The following is a 14661-nucleotide window of genomic DNA, read 5'->3' on the forward strand; positions in this document are numbered from 1 at the left end:
GTGATTGCTTTTTTGTTTGTTTTTAATTTGGTTTTTATTTATTTATTTATTTACTTACTTATTTACTTATTTAGTTGCTGTTCATTGTTGAAAGTATTACACATGTCCCCTTTTCCCCCCAGTGACCTCTTCTCCGCCACCGTTCCTGCCCACCCTAGGCCTTCACCACCCTAGTGTGTGTGTCCACATATGCATATATGCATATAAGATCTTTGATTAATCTCTTCCTGCCCCCTCTCCCCGCTTTCCTCTGATACTCATCAGTCTGATCTATGTTTGCCTGCCTCTGGTTCTATTTTATTCATTTATTTTGTTCATTAGATACCTTATTTGTTTATTTTGATTTTTAGATTCAATTGTTGATAGATATGTATTTAGTGCTATTTTATTGTTCATATATTTTATATATATTTTTTCTTCCTAAAGAATACCCTTCAACATTTCATGTAATACTGGTTTGGTGGTAATGAGTTCCTTTAACTTTTTTTTGTCTGTGAAGCTCTTTATCTGACCTTCAATTCTAAATGATAGCTTTGCTGGGTAGAGTAATCTTGGTTGTATGTCCTTGCTATTCATCCCTTTGAATATATCTTGCCACTCCCTTCTGGCCTGCAAAGTTTCTGTTGAGAAATCAGTTGATAGTTGTATGGATGCTTCCTTGTAGGTAACTAACTGCTTTTCTTTTGCTGCCTTTAATATTCTCTCTTTGTCTTTAACCCTTGGCTTTTTACTTATGATGTGTCTTGGTGTGGGACTCCTTGGATTTCTCTTGTTTGGGACTTTCTGTGCTTCCTGTACTTATAAGTTTATTTCCCTCACCAGGTAGGGGAAGTTTTCTGTCATTATTCTTCAAGGTTTTCAATATCTTGCTCTCTCTCTTTTTCTGGCACCTCTATAATTCGGATGTTGGTATACTTGAAGTTGTCCCAGAGGCTCCTTACATTATGTTCATAATTTTGGATTATTTTTTCTTTTTGTTCTTCTAATTGGGTGTTTTTTGCTTCCTCATATTACAAATTGTTGATTTCATTCTCAGAATCCTCTAGTCTATTTTTGAGTCCCTGTAAATTATTCTTAATTTCTGACTGGTCCTTTTTCATGTCTTTGACATTCTCATTAAAATCCTTGAAAGTCTCACCAAGTCCCTTGAAGCTCTCATTAATTCCCTTGAAGGTCCCATTAATTCTATTGAAGCACTCATTAAGGTCATTGAGCAACCTTTTAACCATTGTTTTGAACTCTGTATCCAGTATTTTGCTTGCTTACATTTCATTTATTTTCTCTTTCTGGAGATTTCTTCTGTTCTTTTATTTGTGACATGTTTCTTTGTCTCCACATTTTGGCTGCTTTCCTGTGTTTGTTTCTGTGTATTAGGTAGAGCTGTTATGTCTTCTGGAATTGGTAGAGTGGCCTTGTGTGGTAGGTGTCCTGTAGGGCCTAGTGGCTCAGCCTCCTCAGTCACCGGAGCTGGAAACTATAGGTGCACCCCGGTGTTGGTTGTGTGCAGTCTTATTGCAATTGAGCAGTGATTGCTTTTGGCATCACTAGAAGCATTTGACCTCCTGGCCAATTGGCTGTGAGGACCCACTGTGACTACAGTGGAAGAGCTGCTGTATAGAGGACACCCATATGGAGCAGGAATTGCTTTAGTGGGGCTTTGTGGTCACTGAGTCCGCCCCTTGAGTGTGTCACTTGTGAATGTGTAGAGTTACAATCTGGTCTGCTCTGCATTGGCTCTGGGGCCTCCTGGGAGGTGCAAAGTCAGCCACTGCCTGGGTCTACCCTGCACAAGCTACAGAGTGATCTGCAGATGGCTGCTACTTGTGTTGGGCTTAGAAATACCCAGGTGAATTCAAGCTGTGAAGCAAGGCAGGCTGTTGCAAGTGCCAGGTCTTGGGCCTCTTATTGATAGGTATGGGGCATGCTGATGCCAGCTGCTACTTGTTTGAGAGATTTTAGGAAAGTCTGAAGCCTGAGCCAGGACAGGCCATTCATATGGGAAAGCTGCTGCAAACAGGTTGGGTGGGGCTGCAAGTTGGATGGGGCAGGATCTCAGGGAATTACCAGGGTGGAGTGAACAGTGTGAGCCATGTTGATAGAAATGTAGATGTGACAGGGCTAATGACCCCTGTGAGCACCTCCATCTGGGAGAAAGCTGCCTCCAGGTTCCTGCCCCATATGTCCCTGGTTCCCCCAGTACCGCTGACCAGTGCTAGAGCTCAGAGGGAGCAGGACTGTGTAAGTTCATACGCCAGCCCTTTAATAGGGACTGTCTGGGTATTCAGCAGCCTCTGTGTCACCCAACTACCATCCCACTGGCTTTTACAGCTCCAAGTTATGGAGGCTTCTCTTCCCAGCTCTGAAACCCTTGGCTGGAGGTCTGGTGTGGGGCTGGTACTCCCTTTCACAGGAGGTCTCTGCAGTGGAGAGAGACCTCCCAACTAAAGCAAGCCACACATGAGTGTCAGACTAGTTCATTCTGTGCCTCCACCCCTCCTACTGGTCTGGATGTACTTTCTTCTTTACTTCTCTAGTTGTAGGACTTCCATCAGCCAGCTTTCAGGTGGTTCTGAATGATGGTTGTTCTGTATTTTAGTTGTAATTTTGATGTGGTTGTGAGTACCGGAATTTATACTGCCATCTTTTTTCCATCTGAGAATTTTATTAAAGCAGATTCCTAGCCCTGCCCTTACAGACTCTGATTCTGTCTGACAGGGAGAGCTTGAGAATTTGCTTTCCAACAAGCTCCCAGGAGATGCTAGTGCTGCTTATTTGGAAGCCACACTTTCAGCAGCATCTGTCTAGTTTCCTTGAGGTACTGAATTGACATTGGTTGTGTTGGTCACAATGAGGGGTCAGTCTGGTTTTCCTTTGCCTACACTGGAGTCATGAACTTTACAATGAAACATCTTGAACATCTCACTATGTATGTGTGGATGGATTTGCATGCAATGAACTGTTTAGGCCAGTCTGTGACACTATTGGAAGACTACAGAAGAGGGAGAATTAAATTCTTCCTGCAAGTTAATGGGATTTCAACATGTTTGGCCCATTTTTGAGATTCATATGAATAAATGCAAGGAGGCTGGGATACATGTGAAACAATAGTAGTTAATCCAGTATTGCTACATTGGAGAGGTCTAGAGCTTCATGAATGAATGAAGGGGAGCAGAAAGTAGGGGGGAAATAATGGGAAATAGGCCTGGAAACAAGTTCAGGGACAAGATTGTGAAGAGTCTTAAATTTTAAGAAGTTTGCATTATATTAAGTAACAGAAATTAAACTGAATAAATTTTAAAGATCTAATTGGCTTTATTGAGCAGGTCATGAATTGGGCAGCATCTTATTATCAAGCAGAAAGGAGCTCTGAGGAGGTGTTTAAAATGGAAGGATTTTATAGGCAGAAGGGAAAAATAATGGGTTGTATCAGACTTAGTTAATCTATGGAGGACAGAAGGGGGCTATGTAGTACATTCACTCTTGTGTCAACCAGAATATTCCATACTGGCCAGTTAATATTTCATACCTGTGGGTATAACTGCAATTAGATTAGGTTTTAAGTCTTGGTTTTCTGATGTGGGGCTTAGCACAAGTGACTCCATTTTGACCCTGTTCTTGTTAACGTTTAGAACTTTATGCTATAATGACATCTGTTTTTAAGTTTTCATGTCTCATACTTATTATTCTCTCTGTGTGTTTCATTGTTCTTTCAGGATTAAGCATGAAAATATTGTTGCCCTGGAAGACATTTATGAAAGCCCAAATCACTTGTACTTGGTCATGCAACTGTAAGTACCTTTTGAAATTGACGAGTGTGGACCAGGGGTTGCAAATTCAAATGCTTAAGGGACCAGCTGGTAAAATTACCTGATGTAGTGGGCCAGGTAAGACAGTAGGGAGTGATTAGGGCTGTGGGACACTGGAGATGTCTGTACCCAACTGGAGACAGTTGGCCGAGCACAGGAGGCTGCAGCCTCACTTGATCTCAGCTGTGACTGCTGGACTGGACTGATAATTGGAAGTTTCCACAATGTGACTTGATGCTATCATTGCAGAGTGCGCCTACAATGGCTGCTTTGCTTTTTAATGTGCAAGGTCCAAATGTTGCTTCCTGAAAACACTTCTGTGGGCCCACTGTGACATACACTCTGCTCTTGTCTCTAGGAGGAACTCCCACCCTTGTCCTTATTGCTAGGGCAGCCGGGAGAGGGAGCCGCAGATGGCAGCTGTGTGCTATGTCCCTTCCCTCTGCTCCTCTGCTGCTGAATAAGCACACATGTGACTAAACGGGAGTTCATGCCAGAATAAGAAAGTATAACTGGAGTTGGACCTTACCACCATTCCCCCAGTGTAGTCTTTCTGCATTCTAGTAACACCAGAGATTTCCAGACGAGGGAGGAAAGGAGAAAGCTAAATATCAGGTAGCAACTGTACTCAAACATGTGTGTTTTTTAAATATAAGGTGCAATTAACCTCCCCCTCACACAAGTGATATAATTCCTAGGATTAGTCCAGGACCAGGTTTATTAGAATTAAGTGATGGAAACTGTGTAAGAGTGTTATACTTTAACCATGACCCGAGAAAGTAAATTCTGAAACACCATACTAGTATTATTGAGCTGAGTGACTGAAATGGACTTTTGTTGAAGCTCAGAATATGTACTTATTATATTTATGATTTTCAGACTTTCAATTACCAAAGCTATTTAGGAGACTTGAGGGTTAGTCTACCTAACAATTTATTTTTATCTATTCTCATTTTTTTCCTTATGAATGTTTAAACAACACCTTAACTAGAGATGGTGGTGGTGACCAGTAGTTTTACAGATTTGTGAATGATTGTCAGCCATGAGCCTAGCAGTGTTACGGTTTTGACTGCGGGTTTCATGCCAACTCCCAGCTGCCTAAATGCAGTCTTTCTTAGTCCTTTGCTGTCCTGTTGGTTTTACCGTTTGCCACATTTCTGGTTCTTCCTAGAAGCTGGTAGCTCCCCAATCTGGGGACATTCCCTAGAAGCTCATGTGACTTTATTTTGCAGAATCTGCTCTTAAAGAAGCAGATGAATCAATTTCCCACCAAATATTGACTTCCCAGTAGGAAGAATATGACATTCTAGTGACAAGAAAAAGCCACACAAAATGTCAGTAGTGTATTTAAATATGTGCTTTTTTATTAGATTTAATACTTCAGGTCTCTGTTGGAACTTTCACTTAAACCAGTTAAAAAGTACTCCAAATATATAAATCTCAGTCCCGCCTCTTACTAGCTAGGTGAATTTGGGCAAATAACTGTACTTCTCTGAATATCAGTTTCCTTAAATGGAAATAATGGGGATAACAGTCATATTTACATTAGTGGCTGTGGTGAGTATTGAATGAGAGAAACCCCTATCATTTCATCAGTATGTCTCTGCAGATAAAGTTGTAAGTTGAACTGTTGTAGGTTGTGGACCATCTGTATCCTTACCAGCAGAAGTTTATGTAAAGATCGGCTGGCTTGATAGCATATGAGAGTTTGGAACAGAATGAACCTTAGAACAAAGTTTGAATGTCGAACTGTCAGCACAGCTGTCCATCCCTCACCGAGCTTTACTATCAGGCTTTCCACTTTTTTACAATTATCCTTAATATAGACCACACTCATTCAGAGTTTGTACTCATGCAGAGAGGAGTGGGACTGGAATGAACTCTCGGGGGCACTGGGTGAGGTTTGTCAGGCAAATTAATCACAAAATCTGTATCTAGGGGCAGTGTTTGAAGTACCTAAGGAAAAAAACTATGTGCACTGTTAAACATTTTAAACGCACTATTCACATAAACACTGGATATACTAATTATATACTTACCTGGTATGAATTCTTTGTCATTGGTTCTCATTACTTTATTAAAAAATCAGCTTTATTGAGTTATAATGTGCATACAATTAACTGCACCCATTTAACTGAACCATTCAGTGATGAATGTGAGAGAATCATGGCCAGGAAGCCACCACTATGATCAAGAATAGGAAATTTCCCAGAGATTCCGTGTAGTCATTTCAAGTTGCCCCTCCCTCGCCTCTGATCCCAGCCAACCAGTGGTCCACTTCCACTCAGTAGAGAGTCTTTTGCATTTTCTAAAATAGTGTATACGTGAGATTATATAGCAGGTACATGTTTGTGTCTGGTTTATGTTACTCATCATAGTTATTGGCATTCATCCATGTAGTAATGTGGATCAGTCGTTTCTTCCTTCTTATTACTGAGCAGGATTCCCTTGTTCTGGAAAGTTCTCATTTTATTCACTTACCTGTTGGTAGACATTTGGTTGTTTCCAGTTTGGGCGCTATTATGAATAAAGTTGCTATGAACATTCATGTCCAAGCCTTGCTGTGAGTGTATGTTTGGGTGAAGACCTAGTAGTAGAATGAGTGGGCTACAGAGGAGGTGTTATTTTGAACTTTCTAATAAACTGCCAGACAGTTGTCCAGAGTGGTTTTACCATTTTACATTTTCACCTGCAGTGTGAGTTCCAATTCTTTACATTCTTTCCAACACTTGACGTTTCCAGTTTTTTTTTTTTTCAATGGTAGCCATTTTAATGGGAGTGCAATGCTATCTCATACTGGTTTGAATTTGCATTTCCCTGATGATTCGTGATGTCAATTTTCTTTTTATGTCCTCATGGGCCACTACTATATCTTCCATTCAAATCCCTTACTCAGTTTTTATTGGATTGTTCACCATCATATTATGTGTTGGAAGTGTTCTTTATATATTCTGTTCTTTGTGGATATATGTAATATGAATATTTGCTTTCATTCTATAGCTTGCTTGAGGAGGCGGGAGAGGCTTCCATCACTGCCACTGCGCTTGCCTGCAGTGAGCTCAGCTTCTGGCTGAGTGGCACTCCCCCTGTGGGAGTGCACTGACCACCAGGGGGCAGCTCCTGCATTGAACATCTGCCTCCTGGTGGTCAGTCTGTGTCATCCACTACCAGTCGTTCCACCATTCAGTCAATTTGCATATTAGCCTTTTATTATATAGGACTAGCAGCCCTGCACACAAATTCGTGCGCCAGTAGGTCGCTGCTGCCCTCCTGTAGCTCTCCGCAGCCCACTTGTACCTTGCTGGCCCATCCTCCTGCTGATCTGCGATCTGGTCGTGAAGTGCTTGGTCGTTATGCCTCAGGGCGTAATAGCTAATTAGCATATACCTCTTATTATATAGGATACTTTTTAAAAAATATATTTTTATTGATTTCAGAGAGGAAGGGAGAGGGAGAGAAGAGATAGAAACAACAATGATGAGAGAGAGTCATTGATTGGCTGCCTCCTGCACACCCCACACTGCGGATCAAGCCCACAACTCAGGAATATGCAAGTTCTTTGGGAGAAAAGACTAGCTATTTTAGGCAACAAACCCTTGGAAAAGGTCCTCAAAGGAAGTAGCTGAATTTTTAAAAGACTTTCCTGAGTATAATAGGAGATTATTGATTCATGTGTCTAAATGCTAAAAATCATGCAAATGGGATTTTTTCTAAAATAATTTTAAATGACTGCTTATTTTAAAAATCACAGTATATATTTAATAAGTTTCTGTAGCCACAGTGTGTAAAAACAATGTGATCTGTCAGCTTGTGTAAATATATATTATATATATATATATATATCCTTGTTGGTGATCCTTAGAATGAAAAGGAAAAACTAAGTATATATTGAGAAGTTGGGAGTTGGGCGAAACTTTTTCCAATCATTGTCCTTTTTAATTCTTTATTATCTCTTTTTGATGTCAAGCTCTCCAATCTCTGAAAATATAGTTAACCCTGAATAAGTTACCCTTTCCTACATAAATGGAGCAAACATTTATCTAGGGTGGTTAATTTATAATATCCAGATAGAAATGGGAGTGAAGCCACTGCCTCCTGAGATTCCAGCCAGATCTGTAACTGAATGATGGCTTTCAAGGGCTCCTAAAGAGTTAAGCCTTGTTATCCACATTTTATATTAAAACACTCCACTGTCCTAGGACTAACTCCACTGTCCTAGGACTCTGCCCTTTAGTGTAGGGATGTGTTAGAACTATGTAAAAACCCCAGGCACTCCTGAGTTTTAGCATCTTTTACAAAGACTCAGTGCTGAGGGGTTGTCCCTCTCACATTTGGAGGAGCCACCTGAAATCAGCAGTAACTACAGTATTAACTTTGCTCAAATGTCTGCCTTCCCAAGATATGCCACTTGCTTAACTGATAGTGAGCTGACCCAGGCCCCTCAGAAAAGCCTGGGTTGTTGATCGTCTGTTCCCAGGAATAATTCTCCAACCACTGAGTTATGCACATTTCTTTTGAGAGAGGTAATTGCAGGTCCCAGCAGGGACTCACTGTCTCCACCTTCTCCCTGTTCTCAACCATCCTGGGCTTGATAGAAAGAGAGGGAATGACATTTTTGAATGTCGGAAACAAAGTCATGAAATAGTTAGGACTGGAGAGTGTGCAGAGATGGATGGACTCTCACCCGGAAGACTGAGGCGTGGCTAAGAACAGGAATTTTAGACCCTTGAGGAGAACTTTGTAGGAGATGGTGTATGAGGGCTGGTGGGACTCTGCCTTGCCTGCTTCTGCCCTTCAAATGCATCTGATTTTGTTCCATCTGTGTCTGCAATGGCCCAGGGAGCTGATGCAGTCACTGTGCCAAGAAAGAAACATGCTATAGTGGATTAGAGTAACGGTGGCAACAGTGACACTCAGGAAGTGGCAACTGCAAGTTGCAACAGCAGTAGTTCCAGAGCAAGTGTGTTTCTAAGGTTCTAGATGCCCAGTTGCTGTTTAGAAGTTAACATAGTTTATGCATTAAAATTTCCATCAATATTCCATCTACAGACATGGAAATAACCCCTGACTGAAGCTGCTTTGTATGTGCTGATATGGGATGGTTGGGAAGACATGCTGTGAATGAATAAGCACTGTGCATAATATTGTGTAGTGTGTACTCTTATTTCTGTTTTTAAACAAGTTATGTCGGTGCATATATGCTTTTCTATGAAGGAAGCATCTGGAAGAATATTTAGAAAACTGCTAGAGGTTAATTCTTGGAGAAAAGATTGGGTGTTTAGAGTAGGAAGAAAACTTATTTTTTTTGCTATATATCTCTTTATTCTATTAGAATTTCCTCCTTTTTTTAGCATATTATAAAAGGTTTAAGAGGCTCTGTTTGTACCTATTCCCAGCCTCATGGACTTGTAATATTCACCAGATCTTTAAGAACCTTGGGTTTCTTCAGCAGACTGGATCTTTCACTGCCAGTCTGGAATGGTAATTATTTTGCTCCCACCAACCAAATTATCACAGCAGTGAGCAGCAATTGTTAGCATAACAAACAATTGTATTTTCTGCCACAACCAGAGCCTGAATCTTTGTCTGTGAAGATGTGATTGAGAAAGGGAGGCAGTTACACTGATAGGTAACATCAGGTTCTAAATGGGAAAAGGTCTGATGTGGTGCATTTTCAGCACAGATTCGATTTTAATATCAGGCTTCATACTGAGCCTTTAATGATCTCACTGAGCAATTTATGTTGACTCAAGATCAGCTGTTCTCTTTGATTTATTGATCTTCTGCTCAGAAAAGAATATCACATGGTATGTTTTGATAAAGAGCCTTTTCACACAATATCTCCTGTGTTGTGCCTCAAAATTGTGGGCCAGGAGTTTTTATCTCTTCCTATTGGGTTTTACATTTGGAATAGATTAGAGATGTTTAATGTTCATTATGACTTTAGTGTATGATTGTGGAGTCTTTATGAATTTATGAGCTTCCTTTAATTTTGTTGTAATGTGAAATGGTTGAAGGAGAATCGTGAATGGTTGGCTAAATCATAGCAAAATTTCTCATGATAAAGTCATGAACTAAACCAAAGGCATAGGACTGTACAAAGAAGAAGCAGAGGCATCAGCTAGCGCAGGAAGCAACACTTGCCAGTGTAAGCAAGAGATCCCCTGACTGAAATACAGACCACTTCTCTCAATTCTGGGATAAATAAAAAGGGGATCATTGATGTTCACAGCTCCTCAGGGCTGCAGTGGCAGGAAAGCTTGGCTTTCCTGTTGAAGAACTATGTGGCTGTAACAAACTGTGCTTCTCTACCAATTATCCCCATGTTCTTCCCTCACAACATCTCAGGAACATCTCGGCTTGTAAGCCTGGGGACAGTTTGTTTCCATTTGTGTGATTGACAGACTTTGAGCATGGCCATAAATACAATTGGTTAATGACCCTGATATGCAGGTCTCTGAACGAACTGTTAAAATTAGTTAAAAACAAATAACCCCTGTGTATGGATATGACAAGAAACAGCAGGAAATTAAGGTGCATGAAATATCATTTAAATTCAGGCTCTGCTCAGAAAGTCTATTTTCACGATCTAATTTTGTTTTGTATGGGTAGGAAATACCAGTGAATATGTCCTCTCATTTCCCAGAGTAGCCTTTCAGGGGCTGTTTCATTCCTTTCACACATGACATTCTCCTGCCTCCAGGTGAGAGTGGCTTGTGGTTACACTTGTGTGAGTTGATTGACAGAACTCTATTTGATATAAATGTCTGAATCATAGAGGCAACACAAGTCTGCTTTCATCTTTAACAAAACTGTTTACTTAAATGAGAATAAATAGAAACCGATCACCAATTACTAACCTCTGTTTAACTTCTCAAAGAAGACAAATAATGAAGAGAAAGATTTAAAGAATTACAAACAGCTCAGTAGAGTTTGCTGCCTTAATAGTACACTTTCACTTTAATATTGGAAGTTTTCCCCTGCCATGTTTGGGTAGAAAACTCAGCCTGCATCCTTTAGATCCACAAGTCAGCGAGGCGGTATACACCCTTCAACGGCCCAGAATTCCTCTTAATTCCTGAAACACTTTAGCTTGTCCTCAGATGTCTCTGTATGAGTTATAGTCTCAGATTTTTTTTAGAAGGCTGTTTATGCTTCAGAGAAAGGAAGCATGAAGTTCCCTTCCCAGCAGCCCCTAAGACGCTTTAGAAGAGGGAAATTGGCTTTCCACGCCATTGCCTTCCTGCTTCACACCACTTGGATTAAACTGAAGGGAGAGAGATTATGACCATGCTATAGGGTAGCTATATTTTTTCACTTAGGAGGTTTCCCCCAGAAACCAGCTTTAATAACTTACTGAATTGTCTTCTTCTACCCACCCCTTGCCTTTTTAATGAAGCTTTATTGGTTTAAATCTCTATTAATTGGTTGGGTATCTCATTAAACAAAGTATACTCTTTCATAACATGTTTCTTCTTTTGGCAGTTTGGCAACCTGCTTCATAAAGTGGCTTTGGTCTCTGTCAACCTCATCCAAAGTTTAAAATGCATTTAAACAGAAAACTTTGCGAAAAGCTTGCAGGCAGTGGTTTTCTCACAAGAGTGTAGCTATTAGGAATTGGTTTGAACTGAACCTACTTTTTACAACTTAAAACATCTTTATATTCAGTTTATTATTAAATATAAAACAAATAAGGCTTACATGTGGTCAGTTTATTTTTATGATTCATTCTGATTTGGGGTTCACAGTTTCATTGCATGTTTATATAAAGTAAACAGGACATTAACGTACAGAGTGTGTAGTGTGCAGAGATCATGGGTGCCAACAGATATTCATCTTGTTTTATGACCTGGCCTTGACAGTGGCATCATCCTGTCATCTGAGTGCGGGTCCTGTGCACTGAGCCTGGCTGGTTTCCTTTGGTCTCCATGTGGCCCTGTTGGCTTCATGCAAGTTTGCAGTGACCACATATGTTACATAACTGCAGACTTGATGGGAGGTAGGAAAACACCACTGTTTCCTGATGCAAGTGATCAGACATGTATGGCTGAACCACTGAGCTCTGGAATAACAAATAGGGTGTCTGGAAAGTTTTGCTTCCTTTCCCCAAATTCTTGAAGATTGTCTTTCAAATGATACTTGAAACAGAATAAGGGCCAAGGTATGTAGGGCCTTCCAGAAATTAGGCTGACGCATGAAATAGCATAGTATTCAAAGCAGTGAAGGTGAACAAATAGGAATGAGCACTTATATACGGAGATGCAAAGACTTTGGGTAAAAGATGTTGGATATGTGGCATAGGGCTCAATTTTTTCTATATTTTCATATGAAATACATGTAGGAATCTACTCTGTGAATAAAATGAAGAAGAGGAGGAGGAAGCCTTCTATAACCACACCAACATTTATATCCTGTTCTTTGAGCTACTAGAGCAGTGGTTCTTAACCTTCTGGCCCTTCAAATACAGTTCCTCATGTTGTGACCCAACCATAAAATTATTTTCGTTGCTTCTTCATAACTGTTATAAATCATACTGTTGCTACTGTTATAAATCATAATGTAAATATCTGATATGCAGGATGATCTTAGGTGACCCTGTGAAAGGGTCGTTTGACCGCCAAAGGAGTCGCCACCCATAGGTTGAGAACCGCTGTACTAGAGGATTGAGCAATTGTATAATCATTTTGGGGGATAATCTGACTATATCTCTCAGCATTTTAAATGCAAATACTCTTTGACCCAGTATCTTTAAATATAGACATTTATCCAACAAATAGGTTTATTGACTCTTTATTTGTGATAGAAAAAAAAACACACAAAAGCAGAAACAAACTATTAATAGGAGAGACTGGTTACATAAATTATAGTGCATTAATATAATACTTCACTACACATATTGATATGTGCTGATATGGAAAATCATCCAAGCTTATTATTCATATGTAATATTTATTAAAATATCCATTTATTATTCATACACACACAAGTATGCCCTTTTTAGAAGAAAGAGGGCATATTATGTATGTTTTAAATTTCATAATCATTTTGAGAATGGACACAGCAAAATTATAGAACAGATGCATAAGAAACATCTTTGGTTAATTACAGGAAGTAGAATGGGGGATGGAGGAAAACTGACTTTCTACATTTTGTTCCCTTCTATACTGTTTGCATTTTTAAGCCATAGGATGTATTTTTACAATATACAAAATAGATCTCCCTTAAAACAACACCTATTAGAAGCCTGAAATCCAAAAAACTAACAATTGCTGGCAAGGATGTGGAGTAACAAGAACTCTCATTCATTGCTAATAGGAATGTAAAATAGTACATTTTGGAAGACAGTTTGGTGGTTCCTTATAAACTAAACATAGTCTAGTTTATAGACTATGATCCAGCAATCATGTCCCTTAAGTCTTTACCAAATGGAATTGAAAACATTATGTTCGCACAGAAACCTGTGAGTGAATGTTTATAACAGCTTAATTCATAATTGCCAAAAACTCAAGCAACAAGATGTTCTTCAATGAGCAAATGGGTAAACAGACTGTGGTACATCCATACAATGTAATGTCATTCAGTGACAAAATGGAATGTGTGCAAGCTATCAAAACATTGGGGAGTCTTAAATGTATGGGCTGCACATGTTGACCTTCTTCTGAAGAGTAGTATGGAGAGAAAAAAAGAAGCTTTGTAGTGGGGAAAGCCGACAGATACTGCCTCAGCCAGATGATCAATGTCAACATCAAAAGTGACAAGCCATGCTAATATTATGCGATACTACTACTACTATTACTACTACTAATAATAATAATAAACTTTACCTCTGTGATCTTCCTTCCTGAAGCCCATATCCACAGTCTAATAAAGAGAAGAAGATCAGAAAAATCACAATTGAGGGACTTTCTATAAAATAACTGACCTGTCCTCAAAGCTGTCAAGGTCATCTCAAACAGGGAGTGTCAGAGAAGCTGCCACAGCCAAGAGGAGCCTGAGGAGACATGACCACTAAATGTAATATGCTAACCTCAGCTCAATCCTGGAATGGAAAAAGGATATTCGGTTAAAAAAAATAAAGGAAATCTCAGTGAAACACGGGCTTTACTTACAAATGTAACAATATTGGTTTATTAATTATGACAGATATACCATATTAATATAAGATGTTAATAATAGGGGAACCTGGGTGTGGGATATATGGGAGTTTGCTGGAAATCTTTGCAATTTTTCTGGAAATCTAAAATTCTTTTAAAAGAAAAAATTTATTTAGGAAATAGATCTACACTCCAAATTTTGAAAGTATATAAGTTAAAGCATCAACATGAGTTAGCTTATGATAGTGGGATAATAAGTGGTTTATTTTCCTTTTTGTATATTTCTCTATATTTGTATACAATCACCATGTGATAATTAACTTTTAATATATTAAGAGTTTTTAAAGTGTTGGGCTGACTGAACGAAAGATGAAGCTAGTGTATTCCAGACTTTACTCTCCCTGTCCCCATCCCCCCAGATTTATCTGCCTTCTTCAGAATGCCAGAGGGCTAATGTTTCCTATTTGGAAAAGAAAGGAAGAAGTTTTGTCATGACTGTATGTTCTTCAGGACTCAGCCAGTCCCTGTCTGTTTCCATCTTTTAGTTCTGTGTCCTCTTGGGTTTTGCTTTTTAGGCAGGTTTTCTGGCTGGTGGCCCTAGGCTCACCCCCTCCCCCTGCAGAAAGAGCTCTTTTCCCTCAGCGGTCACAGCAGAAGGCAGGGAGAAGCGCACTGCCTGGATGTCCCTCAGCCACCCTTTGGGATGCTCAATCTGTTGCCCAGGCCCTGCGGGAGGGAAGCTGCCAGGGTTTCCATTGGTG

General features: G+C 39.8%; 1 protein-coding gene across 1 annotated transcript in view; it reads left to right on the forward strand.

The window, feature by feature from the left end:
• Positions 1-14661, forward strand: part of CAMK1D (calcium/calmodulin dependent protein kinase ID) — a 387416-nt gene that overhangs the window by 258611 nt on the left and 114144 nt on the right. The window contains exon 3 of the mRNA XM_015572046.1: positions 3714-3788. Within this exon, the coding sequence (XP_015427532.1) occupies positions 3714-3788 (75 nt within the window). The remainder of the gene's footprint in view (positions 1-3713; positions 3789-14661) is intronic.

Source organism: Myotis davidii, unplaced genomic scaffold (assembly GCF_000327345.1).
Source record: "Myotis davidii unplaced genomic scaffold, ASM32734v1 scaffold749, whole genome shotgun sequence".
NCBI classification, from domain to species: domain Eukaryota; kingdom Metazoa; phylum Chordata; class Mammalia; order Chiroptera; family Vespertilionidae; genus Myotis; species Myotis davidii.